Genomic DNA, 15,305 nt, shown 5'->3' on the forward strand with positions numbered 1-15,305 from the left:
CTGGTATTTGGTGATATTGGTGAAAAACCCTTTGGGACAACTTTGTGAAGTACAACAAAAATACATGCCAAGTGGTTCAGGCAGAGGCACCCAAAAAAACTGGAAGTATGCCTGAGTCATGTTTTTCCTTCTTACTCACCAACAATCTAGAAGGTGAATCCACCTTCTCAGCAAAACTACAGGTGGACTTCTCCTTCTTCCATGGCATGTCTGATCCATGATCCATTTGCTTTTCTTCCATGCTGCCTTTGACGTGTTCGGTAGGTGATATTTTATGCACTTGTTCTCCGCAGAAGTGGGCAGCACTGCGTAATTTCCAGCCTGCAGCTCTACTAGTCTCTCCTGTCACTGAGCCAGCTGTGGTGCTGTTCATTCAAGGGTCGACCAACGCTTCACAAAGGTGATCCAATCCAAGTCAAGATAGGCATTAGTCATTGACGTCATGTGGCTCAAAAATATTAGGACTTTGAGTGCGACTACCCTGGAGGATCATGTTTTTAGCCATGGAAGCAGCAGAAGCTACGGTACACAACTGCAAACCAGACAAGAGGAGAGTTGAGGCATAGCTAGCATAAGCTAACAGAGAAGTAGTAGCCTGCTAGCTCTGTTCTGAAAGAGGCCGCTCTGGCTAGCGCATCATCCAGAGACACAATGTGTTCACTTTGCCTGAAGTCGGGTGAGCATGGCTACTTAAAAACACTGCATAGCTTAGCTGAGGTTAGCAAAACTAGCACTGTTTAGCGCTCTGGTGAAATGAGGTGTCTGTTTGGCCTACTCTCTTAGTCTGCAGCTGGCATAGCTAAAGATCCATCCACTTGGTAAGAACTGCCCTGGTGGTCAGAAGATACAAAACATAATTAGCAATACTTTTAACAGAACCTCATTAAAAACACAAACTAAATCAGTTTCAGCTGATTTAAAAATGTAACCAGTTAATAAACAGCAGGTATTTTAATAATGTAGTAGAAGCACAGAAAAACCTCCTTAACTGCTGTACCATTTTGGTTTTTTTTCCATGTGGTCTGCCACCTTCCCAAAAACATTGGATCAAACCTGGCCACTCTATTGTAAACATTCTTGCTATGCCTCTGTTCTTGCTCACAATTTTATTATTATACTGTGATTTTCTGTGCAAAAAAAGAGAAAAAGTTCATTAAACGACCCTGTGACATTGTGAAGTCGTCTCAGAACGAGGAGAGTGGAAGCAGGGTAGAGAGACAGACTTTCTTTTATTTTGACAGACTAAAAAAGAGAATAAAAACAGTTCCGCTTTTCAGCTCTGATAACTCGAATTCTTGGCTCAGTCTTTAGGTTTTCTTCCTGTGCCTCTATTGGTCTCCTTCTCTCTCTGTGCTTTCCTCCCTACTGAAAAAAAACTATAAATAGGCTGGTAGAGACGACAATTAGGTGAAGTGTATCAGCTACTTTGCCCGCTGTTTCACTGTGACTTTCACTGATACTTAGACATAAAATAAAAAAAAAAGAAAGTCTGTTACATCATAGAGAATGAACAGAAGAAACAATCTACTGCATGCAATAAAGAAGAAAATTAAAATTTTGTTTACTATGATTGAAGATCTGCTGTGGCAATATTACTTTAGTTTGGACTGAAAATTGTCTCAGGGTAGACAGACCATCAGTGTTTGCTTAAGACACAGCTGTGCAGTAGTGATGAGCCTTCTGGCTCTTCTCAGCGAGTCAGATCCACTGGCTCAATAAGTAAGTAGAAGTTACCCTTTATTAATCCCACAATGGGGAAATTCACCTCTGCATTTAATCCATCGGTGCTGTGAAACATACATACTAGTGAACACACACTAGGGGGCAGTAAGCATGCTTGCCCAGAGCGGTGGCCAGCCCCATCCACAGTACCCAGGGAGCCATTGGGGGATCAAACTGGCAACCGTCTAGTCAAAGAATTACATGAAAACGAAACCAGAAACACACCATCACAACAGGCAGACGGTTTGGAGAAAATTAGGGGCAGAGCTAGAATGTTCCAAGGACATCCAAAACAGGGGTTTAGTTCACAAACTACACATCACTACTCCACAGGTGCACAGTTTATATTCTGGAGGTGAACTCCTCCTGTGAAACTCTGTAACACAGTCAGGTGTATAAATATTTGGACATTTGAAGTTTGTTATTTCAGCTGTCTTCCACAGCATATTGGATTTGAATAACTAATGAATGAGCTCAAAATGCAGATTTTCAGCTTTTATAGATAGATAGACAGATATATAGATAGATAAACAGACAGTAAGATAGACAGACAGAAATATATATAAATAGATAAAAGGTAAACAGACATATAAATAGATGTACAGAAAGATAGATAGACAGGTCTCTTTCTTCTAATGGACCAGTCGAGAGGGGCTGAAAAATTGTGCAGCAAAAGATGGGCTAGGTTCAGCAAATATAAACTTAGAGAGTGCACCTATATGGAGGTGTTTCTGATAATATGACCAATGACAGTAGATACAGTGTAAGACTACCTAATAAACTGGAAACTCAGTACCTGTTCCAGACAGTACAATACCAAGACATACTGTTACCTGCACTGGAATAAAGCTGCTTGACAGATTAATACTATGTCCTGGATGAGCCCCCAAATGTTACGACCCCAAGTTTTGTCTAGAATGCTGTGGAATCAGTAACATGTGTCATTAAAATACTGAACTGGTGATGATGGATTAAAAGCTTGAGGAACAGATGAATGGAGCTTTTGAAGCCATTTTATTAAAACCAACCACAATAAAAGTGGTGTGCTATGATGCCTAGTACCACACTAGAAGAGTCAAACTGGACGGCACTAAAGAAGAAAACAAAACAAAAACTTACCACGCTTACCTACTCTGAAACAGGAAGTACTTAGCTAACCTAAAAGAAAGAAAACAAAAGCTAACTACTTTACACTTCCCTGGCCAGTAACCAAAAGTATATATGGCAGTGCCTGCCCTTTGACCTAGGGAACTAAACAGAGTAGACTAGATCTACCTGGTGTGAATGTATAGGCACACCCCTCCTGTTTGAAACCCCAGGTGGTACAGACAATTTTGGAAAACAAAGTTAAAAGTGTGCACCAGTAAAATACCTAAAACAAAGCACACTCCCAACACAAGAGATTAAAAACAGTAACTAAAACACAGCACACATGATCAGTCCTCTCTCTTCAGCCATCTTGAAGGCCTCTTTTAAAACCTAGGCTCCTCCCCCAACACATCAGCCAGGCCTCTGATTGATTAGAGGTCCTCCTCACATGACTGATTGCAGAGCTGGTACATATGTGAAGGGAGAGACCAGGAGAGAGAGAGAGAGAGAGAGAGAGAGAGAGAGAAATATGTGCATACATTTAACACTGTGTGTATGCGTATAAAAGGGAGTCTACCTGTTTCTACCTGTTTGTTGTTTTTGTAATGTCCTCTTTGTGTTGGTCCTCCGCCTCTGTGTTAATTTCATGGCCTTCTGCAGCATCGGCACTCTCAAAGTTTTCCACCAGCAATCAAGAAAACACCTCAAATCTCTAAAAACACACTGAATTACTGCATCTCTGTCTGTAGAAACACTACAGTGCTGCACTGTCGTAACTGTTGTAGTGGTTTTAATTTAGGAAGTGGCCAAATTATTAGAAATATACTTTAACACTAAAAACTGTTTCAGAGTTGTGGTCCTTACTGTCATGCAAAAGTACATTTAAGAGATTTTATAGTGAAATCTGTGTTTAGTTTCTAGGGGTGTGATGATTCTGAAACCGAGACCAAAACCACAACACAAACATCCACAGTTTCGTGTCGCAGTTCCGGAAGATGGAACAACGATGCCCCCCACCACTCCCAACCCCAACCCACTGCCATAACTGTGTACCATGTTTTTTTCATTAAGTTAATGTTTCTTTAAACTTATGAGAATTTGTAGGTAATATTAGCGAAAGTTATTGGAACATTCCTTATTAGCTGGGACAAACAAGACTCACAAGTGAAAACAATGATTTTAGACAGGGTCCAGGGTGATGCTACCCTAGAATGGATAGTTTCCCAAGCTATTGACATTGGTTTGGCTTTCGCAAGGGCGCTGTGAGTGGGCTGAAGGAAAAGGACACCACAACAGACTGGCCCTGTTTTTTGTGGAAAAGCATGACTTTGTGTAATACAGTCACGAGTGAACTATCTTCTCTTTTTACAATGTCTCACACTTAAATGTCAACTGTTGATGTAGTTTAAGATACTTGTGTAGAGTTCTTTTGCTGGCTATCCAATAACTTTAGCTGCTCAGCCTGTCTTGCTCACTGGCTGGGTTGCTAGCTATCTCTTCCCTGATATAGGTAAACAAAGGGTAGCAGTATAGCAGCCTATCTAGAAAATCTGATGAATGTCAAAATTCAGTTGACTAAAGCACATGCCTGCATTATTTTGCATGATTGTACTAGTGTCATTCTACAATTCGCACTCTATCCATGTACCTGCTAAAATATACTCAGAGACTAATCAGATCAGGGCTGCCCAGTCCTGGTGCTGGCAATCTACCACTCTGCGGAGTTCAGCTCCAGTCCTAATCCAACACACCTAATCCAGGTTATAAAGGCCTTCAGTGGCATCTGAATATTAGAGTTAGTTGTGCTGGATCTGAACTCTCCAGGGTGGTAGATCTTCAGGATCAGGATTAGGAGATGCTGTTTCAGGCCTTGTGGCTTATTTGACGTGTCTCCTCTAATACAGCATAAAACCACAGTCAGAAACACCAGAGTAAGAAAGGGGAAGTGGACTTTTCAAGGGAAGGAAATCTCAGTTGCTTCATTCTCAACTTCCTATCCAGAGTTCATGAATAATACCACCCACACAGACATGCATTCACACGCAGACAGACAGTCACCCTGGAAGCTGCTGTAGATTAGGTACCACTTAAAAGTGTTACTGATACATCAGAGCTGGTTTTCATATCAAGATCAGGACTAGTGAGGAGGCCAGAATGGATATGAGAGAAGACCTAAATAAAATATCAGTAAGAGCTGCAGAGAAATTTCCTCATCCAGATAACAGCTTTAACGTGTATGAAGAAATGAAAGGAGGTCGTGTGGAGTGTCACATAAGAAGAAAGAACCAGAAACAGCAGAGTTCAGGTGCATATGTTCTCTCTTTCTCTCTTTTTCTCTCAAATACACACGCAAACACAAATTCTCTGATGGTTTGTCATTTACACTGAGGGTGTAACTGAATATGAATGCATTATTCAGAATGAACAGGCATGGCATTCTAAACAGTGACCAATACAAATACGTATTTGCATTCATGACTTTTTGCTTTAGAAATATGTTCATTTATAGCTGGAAGATGAGCTGAAGTTGAATCCTGTGCTGAGTGCATTTGGAAAGCATGTGATATTACATAGGGGAGGGTGGGGTATATCGAGCCAGTGGGTAAAATGAGCCATCCTTGAGTTAACAAATCCAGGAAGAAAAGCTCAATTCACACGAATTCTGACTGAGATGAGCATGCAAAGAGAGTGGTGGGGTAACCAGAGCCGAAAATGTGATTTTTCTCATGCCATGTGAAATTATAAAGGTTGAGATGTTTTCAGTCTTGCATGTTGAAAGAAACAGATAAGCGTGGGTTTTTTTACATACTAGTTTGCAGCAGTATGAGCTTCAACATGAGCTCATAAACATTGCATAACTGTGAGTGTTAGTTCAGGTGTGCAGCAGTTTTCTCAAAATAGGGGTTGTGGGGTAAACTGTGTCACTAGTCTTGGGGCAAAAATCTAATGTATACTCACTTAATCTTATTCTTCAGGGTATATTTTGGTTTGTCCATCTGAATTTACGTGACCAAATCGTAAGGCAAGTTATTCAGTAACTGCATGAAATAAATGTAAATTTTTATTTTATTTATTTTATTTTTTTTGTAAAAGTTCCCCTCAAATTAACAGAAAATGTTTTTTATGATCATACACATATTACTATATGCTTACAATTTACAGATGAAAGCCAAAAATCTTAGACGCTCTTTGTATTATTTTATTAAAAATAATTTTTACAGAGTATATCACTGAAGAGACGCCATCTGTTTATAGTTTATAGCCCAGACTTGTGGAAAAATGGGTCGACTTTCAGCTTCTTTTATTATAAGGGTTTAAAATTACATTATCCATCTATTTGACTGGAAAGAAGACAGTTACAGCTCTCATATGACCCCCACCTTTTGAATGTAGCTTATAAAATATGTTTGAAGGTATGAAGAATATGACGAAGTGCATTTACATAATTAGATTAAACACATTCATGATACTGTAGTGATATTGCAAAACACAGAGCAAGTTGGTTATTTAAGCTTTCTAAAATTGTTTATGGTGCTTGTTTTATTACACCGTTGTTTGTAGCATAGCTGACTTTTCGCCGGTTCCGTCCCCTGAGCCGACAGGACGTGACTGATATCCTTATGTAATTAATATAATTACAAGATTTATTTAACAGACATAATCCAGATTTCAAGTATTTCTATGTTGATTTCATTTGTCATAACTTATTAAAATGAATTAGAATCATTAAGACATAAAACTGCTAGACAGACAGTTCTCAGCACAACAGTGATACCAACAGCAGGTGCATGTTAGTGTGTTACACTGATACGTTTGTATATTTATTCTATATAGAACCCCTAATGTGAACAATTACTCACATACTGTGATGCTTCAGTGTTGTTGCTCTCGTTACAGCTCATGAAAAAGCTAAGAGCAGATGCTACAGGCTGGCTGCAGTGTGTCTGGGGCTGCTGTGTGTTCTCCTGATGACCGCCGTCACACTGCTGTGTGCGAAGCTTACTGCAGAGAGAAACCAGTTACAAAACACTTACACCAAACTTTCCTATTTGGGTAAGCAAACACATTTAAACCATGATGAATTAAGTTCTCATTCAAAAGAATAAAAACAAACAAAAATGAAAGAATCTGCAGATGGGCAGACGTGCAGAGAAACAAATGAGCTAGGTTGCTAACTTGGTCATGCTTGCGACGTCAACTTTCACTTGCTGTAAGTTACTCAGACTTGAAGAGAGACACTGAGGTGCTGTGTGAGCAGCACAGCCCACATCAGATTACGACCTTCCAATTTACACTGTAAGGGAGATTTTTAGTGAATTGCATTGGTTTAAATTTGCATCATATTAGTGTGTAACGGGCAACACTATATGTTTTGTTCCACATGTTACAATTCACAATAAACAACATGTAACAGTTCATTCTTTCCACCAAACTCTTGCGAAGTTGGGTGGGTTTTCAGATTTACAAATACGCTACAGTATATTGCCAAGTTTTTCAAAGGTATTCTGAGCACAGTTACAGTTCCTAGGCTATGAACGACCAGCAGGGTGAACTAATATGCTATAGCGCCACCCTGAGGCAGACCAGTGCTGTGTAGTCAGGTAAGAGAAATAAAGACAAAAGCTCACTGATTGTGAAGTGGGATAAACAATGGCCATTCCCTGAATTTGAGTGTATATGATTCCCTAACAGACAGCATAGCTTCATAACAAGTTGATTTTCAGGGACTCCCCAGAAACTTCATTTCCAGACATTCAGGGGGCCAAGTGATTAATTAGGAGGTCCCAGACCCCTTAAGACCCCCTGTATTTCACACCTTGCCAGTATACATGTTGTGCATTGGATGTTTCAGATGCTATAGCTAAGCATGAAAAATGTAGAGCAAACACAAAAATACAACATGTAGTGGCAGCAGATGAAGACTCAATTTTGGGGTTTTGGAGTCTTGCTCTAATTTGGACTCAGCCCCCTTTAAACTCAGTCTTGACCCAATCTTGACTAGTTATGATCTTGGACTTGGTGGTGGACAGTGCAGGTCTTGAATACAGCCCTATCTAGAACCAATAGGAATCAAATGCTGCCAATAAAGACTAATAAGATCTGAAATCACATAACAGTGTGTGCTCAATAATCTGCATAACAAAGTGTTTGTTGTGCATTATTACAACTAATAATGCAATTATTTGTGATTTTCAAGTAACTGCCCCAACTGTATTAACACAGGACACAATTTATAAGGCTTAGTACTATAAACATCTGCCTGTTGAAGTTTTACCTGAATCAGTTATTCATGCTAAGCTATATGTTTTCTCACCTCACTAGTATACATGAAAAACTTGGCTTTAATAATGTTCATGAATGTTCTTCATATTCTTTGAAAAGGGTTTGTTTGGCAGGTTGGCTTGTTTAGTTGCAAGACACAGTCTTGTTTTTTGAATTTAGAGAAAAGATTTTTCATACCAGTGGTCTCTAAATCTTCTGTCCATGTACTCAATGTTACTCTTTGTTTCCATCATTGCCTCATATGTGGTAGCTACATACAGAGCCAGTCCTAACCTCCCTGAGGTCCTAAAGAAAATTCTGCAAAGGAGCTCTCCTACCTCATCTGTGAGGCATGTTAATCATTTGCAATCGCCACACAGTCACACCTGACACCCCAGTGCTCTCACTACAACCCTCCCTCAGGATGCATTAGCCCTTTCAAACTGTCTCTCCTAGATTTCCTTTTATAGATTTTCAAATGTAAAATACTATGTATACTATGGCTTGGCTGAATCCTTAATTACTTAATTATTATCTACTGAGAGATGTGCCTCCATATTGCCCAGTATGCCCAGCTAATCAACATTTTAAGCCAATATTTAATCAATAGTCAATGTCAGTCCATTGCTTTCCATTTTCCATTAGTCCTGAGTTGTAACTAAACCTTGACTGAGAGACTAGATAGACACTGTCTTGTTTTAAAACGATGTGCACCAGATGGATACTTCTTTATTATCTCATCAAAATTGTAACGGAAAGCTTTGACACCAGGGGGAGGCAGGGCTCTTGTGTAATTTGCAGGGCTCTACGCACCATGCATGGTGACAGCCTACAGATGTGCTGTCACTTCTGCATTGCGGTTAATGATAACTGTGTGGTGTAAAAGGTCATATTTTTTTCTTTGTACATTTTTTTAGCAGAATATGTAGTGTTTAGAGTCAAGCCAAGATTTATTTGTATATTGCTTTTTACGACAGTTATCACAAAGCAGCTTCACAGGCAGTCCAGGTCCCCCAAACCAGCAAGCCAAGGCCAACAATGGCAAGGAAAAACTCGAATCCTTGAGCAGAACCAAGAAACAAAAGGGAGACCTATCCTCCTCTGGTCAAAGCTTAACAGCAAAACAGTAACACAGCACAAGCGATATGAATAAGAAATAAGATTTGACAGTTGATAGACAATATTGAACATAGGATAAAAGAAAAGAAACCAGCCTGTGTTTCTGGAAGTACCAGCATTTACTATGTCCTGTTTAGTTTAAACTAGCCTGTTATAGACTGTGGCTAATATCATCGTAAATTCTATTCATTAGAAAAGGCAATCCAGGAGGGTTGGAGGTATTTCAACTCTAGTCTGTATTTCATCTCCACTGAGAAGAGGAGCTGGACTGAGAGCAGACAGGACTGCACAAAGAGAGGAGCAGACCTGGTGATCATCAACAACAGAGAAGAACAGGTAAACAAAATCATAATACATTAATTAATCATTATTCATTATAACAAATTAATAATGAATAATACGTAATGTACTACAAATCCACAAACTGAATTTATATTAGCTCAAATACATGTACATAACAATATTATTACAAATATACTTCTGGACAAAATATAATTGTTCTTACTTATGTTTTTTGGGCTGGTCAGAGTCCAGATTTAAACCCTAGAGAGAATTTTTGGTCTCACATTAAACACGAACTCAGCCATATTTTCTAACTATTTGAAGCCATCAGTGCTGAGAGCAAAAGAAAAGACTCTTCTTTCTGTAAAACACAAACTATCTATCTTTATGGGTCTTGGGGGGTGCCGGAGCCTATCCTACCGGTCAATGGGTGGATGGTAGGGAACACCCTGGACAGGTCATCAGTCCATCACAGGGCAGACACACAGACATGCACACTCACACCTAGGGGCAATTTAGCATCTCCAGTTGGCCTGACTGCATGTCTTTGGACTGTGGGAAACCCACACAGACACAAGTAGAACATGCAAACTCCCCACAGAAAGAACACTGGTCGCCCGGCTAGAGAACCAAACCCAGGCCCTTCTCCCATAAGGCAACAGTGCTACCCACTGTGCCACCGTTATTAAATGGATGATTTATTGTTAAACCATTACAAGCTTTATGTTTTGCCATGTTGTGCCATTTGGGCTTGGGCCATTTGTTTTGCCCAGAAGTGTATATACAACTGTTTAAAATCATATAGTGAAGTTGTTTACCAAATCAAGCTTATATCAAATAAATCATTGTGCTCTGTCAAGTAAAAGGACTCTTAACAGAGGAAAAAAAATGAATATTTCTAAAATCTGTCCTTGTTGTTCTGTTTCACCTCAACAGGAGTTTGTGGATTCCTTGAGTAGCTGCAAAGATGCTTCGGTTTTTATTGGTCTGACTGACAGAGACTCAGAGGGGGTCTGGAAATGGGTGGATGGTTCAGCACTGACTACTGCGTAAGAGACCACTGAACTTTGGCCATGTTGCAGTCATTCACTCTTGTCCTTGATTAATAGGGTTTAAGCCATTATTTCCTGTTTTTGGTTGACCTGGTCTCACTGTGGAACAATGCTTAATTACCTCAATCCTGTAATGCAAAGTCGGGTTCTTTACATCTTTTTTTTCAGGGCAGGGATTACGATTAGGTTTTAGGTTTTGGGTTTAGGTTAAGATGAAGATTAGGGTTAGGATTAGGGCCAGGGTGAGGGTTAGGATTAGGTTTTGGCTTTAGGTAAAGATTAGGGTTAGGATTAGGGCCAGGGTGAGGGTAAGGATTAGGTTTTGGGTTTAGGTTAGCAATTAAGATTAGGGCCAGGGTGAGGGTAAGGATTAGGTTTTGGGTTTAGGTTAGCATTAAGATTAGGGCCAGGGTGAGGGTAAGGATTAGGTTTTGGGTTGAGGTTAAGATTAGGGTTAGCATTAGGGCCAGAGTGAGAGTTAGGATTAGGTTTTGGGTTGAGGTTAAAGTTAGGATTAAGGCCAGGGTGAGGGTTAGATTGTGAGTTGAGGTTAAGGTTAGGGTAAGGTTGGGTATGGTTAGGTTTTGCTTATTAGAAGTACCATATAAAGTCTACTTCACGTAATACATCAACAACACATCTACTTAATGTAAGTAATGTATCAACAGAACATCTTCAAGATATTTACCTCAATGTATTCAGATGCTGCACTACTGCTACTTCACCAATATGTTGATGATGTGTTACTGATAATCTGTTAAGAGTTTATTAATCATCTACAAAGGACCACTCAAAATAAATAGTTATCAAATGTATAAATAGTTATATGACAATAAATACAAAATAAGAAATAAAATGGAAATTGAATCTCACATGACTTAAATTACAGGGAGAACAACAATGAACAAGTTTTTGGCTTTGGAAAATTGTTCTCCCAAGTCTTGGCAATCGGGAAATAAAATGAACATTCTAACCAATATACATCAAGAACTAATTACATTTTTAAAGAAAAGTCCATCTGTTTTCATTTACAACAAACATTAGTTTTACATGCATGGAAAAAAAACTTCCTGCTCCACACCTCCCATCATCTGCACTTTCAAGAATAAGTTCAAGTGCCTTTTCCCTGGTATATCATCACTGTGATGCCATTTTAGGAAAGCAGAAATAACCCTCCGTGTGAAAAAAAAGGAATTTGTCCCCATGCCTCATCTCCGTACACTCGTGAAAAGCACTATTATTTTGAGTGCTTCCCTAATTATATATATATTATGAAAAGAATGGTCAGGACCCCCATGGACCCTCACAGGGCAGGTACTATTTGGGTGGTGGATCATTCTCAGCACTGCAGTAACACTGATGTGGTGGTGGTGTGTTAGTGTGTGTTGTGCTGGTACGAGTGGATCAGACACAGCAGTGCTGCTGGAGTTTTTAAACACCTCAGTGTCACTGCTGGACTGAGAATAGTCCACCAACCAAAAATATCCAGCCAACAGCATCTTGTGGGCAGCGTGCTGTGACCACTGATGAAGGACTAGAGGATGACCAGCACAAACTGTGCAGCAGCAGATGAGCTACAGTCTCTGACTTTACATCTACAAGGTGGACTGACAAGGCAGGAGTGTCTAATAGAGTGGACAGTGAGTGGACACAGTGTTTAAAATCTCCAGCAACACTGCCGTGTCTGATCCACCCGTACCAGCGCAACACACACTAACACACCACCACCACGTCAGTGTTACTGCAGTGCTGAGAACCACCCAAATAGTAGCTGCTCTGTGAGGGTCCATGGAGGTCCTGACCACTGAAGAACAGGGTAAAAGGGGGCTAACAAAGTATGCAGAGAAGCAAGTGGACTACAGTCTGTAATTGTAGAGTTCAAAGCTGCATAACAAAGCTTCTGAAAAGGTGATGATTGCACTGGGGCCCTCATTGAAACGGCATAATGCTACCCTTCTGGGCAAAAAAGAGTAATTCTCTAGCTTACAGCATTCCCAACATATTTGGTTTCTTATGTATGTCGCCTACAACATCATTGATCTGTGAAGGTTGAATGGGTTACATCAGAAGATTGTACCATACTGTAATGAAATGCCTGCTCCACAAAGATTTTGTTCCATATCTAACCTTTTCTTTTCACAAACCATAGTTGGTCAATTCAGTCACATTTGCAGCCAAAAGTCAGGAGATTCATTATTATTTTGATAATGTTACCTAGCTGACTTCTCTCATTCAGGAATAATGGTAAACTAGGCCTCACTGATATTGCCCAATGATTACAATGTACAATTATGTGTATGCCCTGTTATTTATGAAAATGACAATGTATGTTATCTGTGCTATTTCAGATACTGGATGAGTGGTCAACCCAATAATGGTGGATGGAAAGGCCCACAGGACTGTGTTGTAACGAGGTCTGAAGCTGGGAAAAGATGGAATGATAAACCATGCCAAGATGTCCTTTATTGGATCTGTGAGAAGAAACTCTTTTCCTGATTTCCAGGAACCGAGAATGATCACATGCATTTGGAAAAAGTTTATAAAAAGAGCAAAAGATACACTCTATGTCCAAAAATATCTAGACACCTGCTCTCCCTTATAAAAAACTCACAAATATTTCACATGTGAAGTGTGCAACAACATCTGTAAGAGCTTCCAACTTTTCCTTTAAAACCAAAGCTATTTACAGGGAGTTTGTCCTCTACTCTTCTAAGGAGGCTTTGCACTAAATCTTGGAACACTGCTACAGGGAATGGCACTCAGTACCTCAGTAGTTCTAGCTTGCAAACAGCACAATGCATGTCAACAATAGGTGTGCCTTGAATTAGAGCAGGTGTCTGGATAGTTTTGGCTTCAAAGGACCCTTAAAGAGACATATAAAGTATTAATAATAGATTTTAAAAATGTAATTTTTGTAAGTGGTGATAAATTCTAAGATGACGTCTGAAGAGCTGGCAGAAAACAGTGTATATAGTAATCTAATTTATAATGGTATGTCAGAAACTATAATTCCGTATATATATATATATATATATATGTATATATATATATATATATATATATGTGTGTATATATATATATATATATATATATATAAATTCCAGTACTGCAATATTCTGCTAGTAACAAAGCAATAGCTTAGCAGTGCATTTAATAATACACATTGGTACTGACCACTGAACGCATATTTAATATGTGGGGCCAGGCATCAGTGGCCTGGTTGCTTTAATTCAAATGTTAGCCTGTTGGCATTAATGGAGGCAAATGTCAAAGTAACTGAACACTTACCTGTTAAATTCCTGACCAATCAACAATCACCCACTTGCATTTTGTGCACTTTAACTGTTGCAGCACGAAACAGACAGAAACAAATGAAAATGATAGAATGCAACAAAAAAATCAAACACAAAAAAAGCTAACAGACTGAAAAGAGAGCAGTTAATGGTGATAAATAGGGAAACTGCAAAGAGAACTTGTATCTATGACATTTGTATACATTTGAAAATATATAGGCCTAAACATGTTGATTTTCCACTTTCACCCATTCACACCTTTAAAATAGATACAAATCTGACTGCTCAAATCAGTTCACCTCTGAGTGAATCTCCAGCAGTATAAAGCAGTGGAAGAGCTGATTTACAGTTCCCTACACTTCACCCTATCCCTCTATCTCAACAAAGATTGGGACACCCTACCCTCCTAGGTGTGAACACCCCTAATGGAGGGGCAAGGGGTGAAATGGGATTGAGCCTAGGAGTCACAAAGAGACAGGGGTCTACAATGACTGTACCATTTTCTTTTTTCAATCCACTAATTAAATAATAATTAATTTTAAACAGAATGCAGTGTACTTTGTGACTCAGTGTGGATAAAGTACAAAATTTCATGATGTATAGCTGCATAAACAAGAATGTTTGTGGATATTTTAGACTTTGAATAATTTTTTTCTCACTTATCAATCATCTAAGCTGTTTATCCTAATAATGACTCTGTTCTTTACTAGTCACAAACTGTTCATTATACAGTTTGGTTTGACAGCAAAGATACAATCCATATGGACATGGACAGGCCTTCCCTGAAAAAGACGTCATCTGGATGGCTGCATATGTTGTCAAAACATGTATATATCATTCAGCATTAATGGTGCCTTCACAGATGTGCAGGTCACCCATGCCATGCACACTAATGCACCCCATACCATCATGAATACTGGCTTTTGAGCTGTGCATTGATAACAAGCTGAGTGGTCTTTAGCCCGGAGGACACAGTGTCCATGATTTCCAAAAGGAATGTCAAATGTTGATTTGTTCGACCATAGGACACTTTTCCACTTCCCTTCAGTCCATTTTAAATGAGCTCAGACCCAGAGAAGGTAGTAGTGTTTCTGGATCCTGTTTATGTACAGTTTCGTCTTTGAGTTTTAACTTGCATTTGTGGATGCAGCAACGAACTGTGTTCACAAACAGTGTTTTTCAGAAATGTTCCTGAGCCCATGCAGTGGTTTCCACTGCAGAATCATGTCTGTTTTTAATGCAGTGCTGTCTGTGGGCCCAAAAATCACAGCCAGCAAATACTGGTTTTGGCCATGTCCCTTGCATACAGATATTTCTCCAGATTCTCAGAATCCTTTAATGTTATTATGTACTGCAGATGATGAAAAACAAAAGTTCTTTGCTATTTTATGTTGAGAAACGTTATTCTTGAATTGTTGCACTATTTGCTTCATCAGTCTTTCACAGAGTGGTGAACGCCTCCTCATCTTCCAATCCTGTTAATGAC

General features: G+C 39.4%; 1 protein-coding gene across 1 annotated transcript; it reads left to right on the plus strand.

Moving 5' to 3' along the window:
- The first annotated feature begins 4,762 nt into the window (after positions 1 to 4,762).
- On the plus strand, positions 4,763 to 13,091 carry LOC118816928 (CD209 antigen-like protein E). Its single transcript, XM_036583526.1, has 5 exons — positions 4,763 to 5,116; positions 6,709 to 6,864; positions 9,386 to 9,528; positions 10,411 to 10,523; positions 12,875 to 13,091. Exons 1-5 carry the CDS (start codon positions 4,966 to 4,968, stop codon positions 13,020 to 13,022), a joined length of 711 nt encoding a protein of 236 aa, XP_036439419.1. The 5' UTR covers positions 4,763 to 4,965; the 3' UTR covers positions 13,023 to 13,091.
- Positions 13,092 to 15,305: the final 2,214 nt, after the last annotated feature.

Source organism: Colossoma macropomum, unplaced genomic scaffold (assembly GCF_904425465.1).
Source record: "Colossoma macropomum unplaced genomic scaffold, Colossoma_macropomum, whole genome shotgun sequence".
NCBI classification, from domain to species: Eukaryota; Metazoa; Chordata; class Actinopteri; order Characiformes; family Serrasalmidae; genus Colossoma; species Colossoma macropomum.